Source organism: Gekko japonicus, unplaced genomic scaffold (assembly GCF_001447785.1).
Source record: "Gekko japonicus isolate JY-2015 unplaced genomic scaffold, Gekko_japonicus_V1.1 scaffold1409, whole genome shotgun sequence".
Lineage (NCBI taxonomy): Eukaryota > Metazoa > Chordata > Lepidosauria > Squamata > Gekkonidae > Gekko > Gekko japonicus.
Window position 1 is genome coordinate 464421 of NW_015172045.1, and position 2634 is coordinate 467054.

General features: G+C 55.0%; 1 protein-coding gene across 1 annotated transcript in view; it reads right to left on the bottom strand.

Annotated features, from left to right (window-relative positions):
- The window catches only part of INTS4 (integrator complex subunit 4), a 48111-nt gene that overhangs the window by 16977 nt on the left and 28500 nt on the right, over positions 1 to 2634 (bottom strand). The window contains exons 14-15 of the mRNA XM_015420712.1: positions 2079 to 2212; positions 870 to 1027 (exon numbers count right to left, since the gene is read on the bottom strand). Coding sequence (XP_015276198.1) covers positions 870 to 1027; positions 2079 to 2212 — 292 coding nt within the window. The remainder of the gene's footprint in view (positions 1 to 869; positions 1028 to 2078; positions 2213 to 2634) is intronic.

A 2634-nucleotide genomic window follows, 5' to 3' on the forward strand; every position in this document is an offset into this window, starting at 1 on the left:
CACACACCCCGCCCCCAACGGTTCCGGCCGCCACCGCCGCCCTTGCAGCTCCACTGCCGAGCCCCATGAGGGGCCCGGCGGTGGACCTGCAAGGCCGGCGGGAGTGCAAGGAAGCCCTGCGAAGGCCCTCCCTGGCCCCAGGCAGGCAGGGGTGGGGAGAGGCAGGGAGGAAGCAACTTACCCTCCCTCTTCTCCTGCCTCCTCCTGGCTGAATGAGGGCCGGAAGCGGGGCGGCCGGAAGCAGGGGGCGGGGCTTCGTCATGTGCCCCGCCCCCCATACCTCACCCGGGGGAACTGCGATCCCCCACGATCCCCCCCGAAATGACCTCTGCGTGTTATAATATTTTAATGTTAATATTTTATATTTGGTATCTGCTTTTATGCTGTTTTTACCTTACTGGTTTTAATGCTGTGAGTTGCCACAAGACCGTTCGGGTGAGCAACGACTAAAAACAAAATCTAATCAATAAATAACATTTAAGTTTAAGATCCAAGGGAGACAGGAACATCAAAACAGCATAAAAAGAGTCACAAATAGGAGGAGACTGGATTTATACCCCGCCCTTCACTACCCGAAGGCGTCTCAGAGAGGCTTACAATCTCCTTTCCCTTCCCCTCCCCACAACAGACACCCTGTGAGGTAGCTGGGGCTTAGAGAGCTCTTTCGAGGACTGCCCTTGAGAGAACAGCTCTGAGAGAACCTGGGAATGACCCAAGGCCACACCAGCAGCTGCATGAGAAGGAGTGGGGAATCAAACCCGGCTCTCCCGTATTCGAGTCCGCGCTCCTAACCGGTACACCAAACTGGCTCTCAAGGAGATGCTCCAAGGCAGAGAGCGAAAGGGAAGCCCCGTCTTCTAAAGCCTTACCGAATCGTGAACTCAAGTAGCTCCTGGGTGCCCGGCAGGTCTAAATGCTGAAGGCCGAAAACTCTCTCCAGGCTCTGCTGCAGGAACTCCTGCGAAGGGTCCTCCTGGAGAGCGCGAGTGGCCGAAACGGGAGAGGACACCAGCTTCTTCCCGGGCAGCTAAGCGGAGAGAGACAGAGAAGGATGCGTGAGCGCCAGCGGGGCTGTAGCAGTTAAAGGACCGGCCTTCTTTTTTTGCCTTCGAGTCACAGCCGACTCACGGCAACCCCGGGACCATGGGGTTTCCAAGGCAAGAGGCGTTCAGAGGTGGCTGGCCGTCGCCTGCCTCTGCGTAACGACCCTGGCCTCCCAACCGAACAGTAACCAGGTCCGACCCTGCTTAGATGCCGAGAGCTGACGCGATCGGGCTAGGCTGGGGCCGTCCATGTCAGGGCAGGTGAACAGAGGTTGCCTCTGCAGAGTGACCCCGAACTTCCTTGGCAGCCACCCATCCAAATAGTAGCCAGGGCCAATCCCTGCTTAGCTTCCAAGAGTTGCCTGCCCCTGCGCGGTGACCCTGGCATTCCTTGGTGGTTTCGCTTCCGAGCACCGACCTGGGTTGACCAGTCATAACTTGCAAGATCTGATGAAATCAGGCTAGCCTGGGCTATCCGGATCGGGGCAAAGTGTCCGCGTAGGATCTGGGACACCCAAGACTCGAATCCGTGTTCTGACACGGAAAGTTGTTGCGTGGCCCTGGGACAGGCACACACTAATCACCCTCCAACTTGTGGGGGTTCACGCAACAAATCTGCAAATATTGCCTTATTAAACTGCAAAAATACATGCATCACGATCATCGTAAACATCTTTTCTTTTTTCGCCTTCATTTTTCATTTTGTTTTGTATTTGCTTTTTGAGCCACCCCCCCTTTCTGTTTTGTTGATGTACGTATCTGTTAGGGGAGTTTTCAGCCCCCACGCCGCTTGACAGCTGCAGATGGGGTTGTCACACCATGCTGAAGCCACATTTGGCGCGGCTCCACCCACTCCCCTCTCCAAGCCGTCTCCTGGTCCCTCCCTTGCACGAGTTGCTCGCGGGCCGCTTAAGAGCCTTGGATGGGCCGATTCCGGCCCCCGGGCCTTATGTCTGACACCCCTGCTTCTAACAGCACGGTTATGTGTATTTATTGCGTAATGGAGCAATAAGGTAAAAAAAATGTTAAACTTACTCTCAGGGGGGGTACAAGGTGAGAGAGACTGTCTCGAAGGTAAGCGTAGTGCCGGAACGTGTGGTCCGAGAAGAGGGCCGGCATCGTGGGGCACGATTTGGCGGCGTTGAAGATCAGAACCAGGACCGCGATATCTGAGCAGAACGTTCAGGAAAACGAGGATCCCTCCAGAACGACTAACCGGGGTTTGTAAATAACCCTCCGGGGAAAAAATGTATTCCAAGGAGCAGCTGAAACGAGTAACGAGCCAGTGGTCATAGGTGAGAGCAAAACCCAAGCCGCATAGGGGAGAAGAGGTTCCTCAGGGCATGTCTACATGACAAATTCAAGCTAGTTTAAGAAGGAGGAGGAGGAGGAGATTGGATTGATACCCCGCCCTTCACTACCCAAAGGAGTCTCAGAGTGGCTCAAAAACTCCTTTCCCTTCCCCTCCCCACAACAGACACCCTGTGAGGTAAAAGAAGAAGAAGAAGAGATTGGATTTATACCCCGCCCTTCACTACCCGAAGGAGTCTCAGAGGGGCTTACAAACTCCTTTCCCTTCCCCTCCCCACAA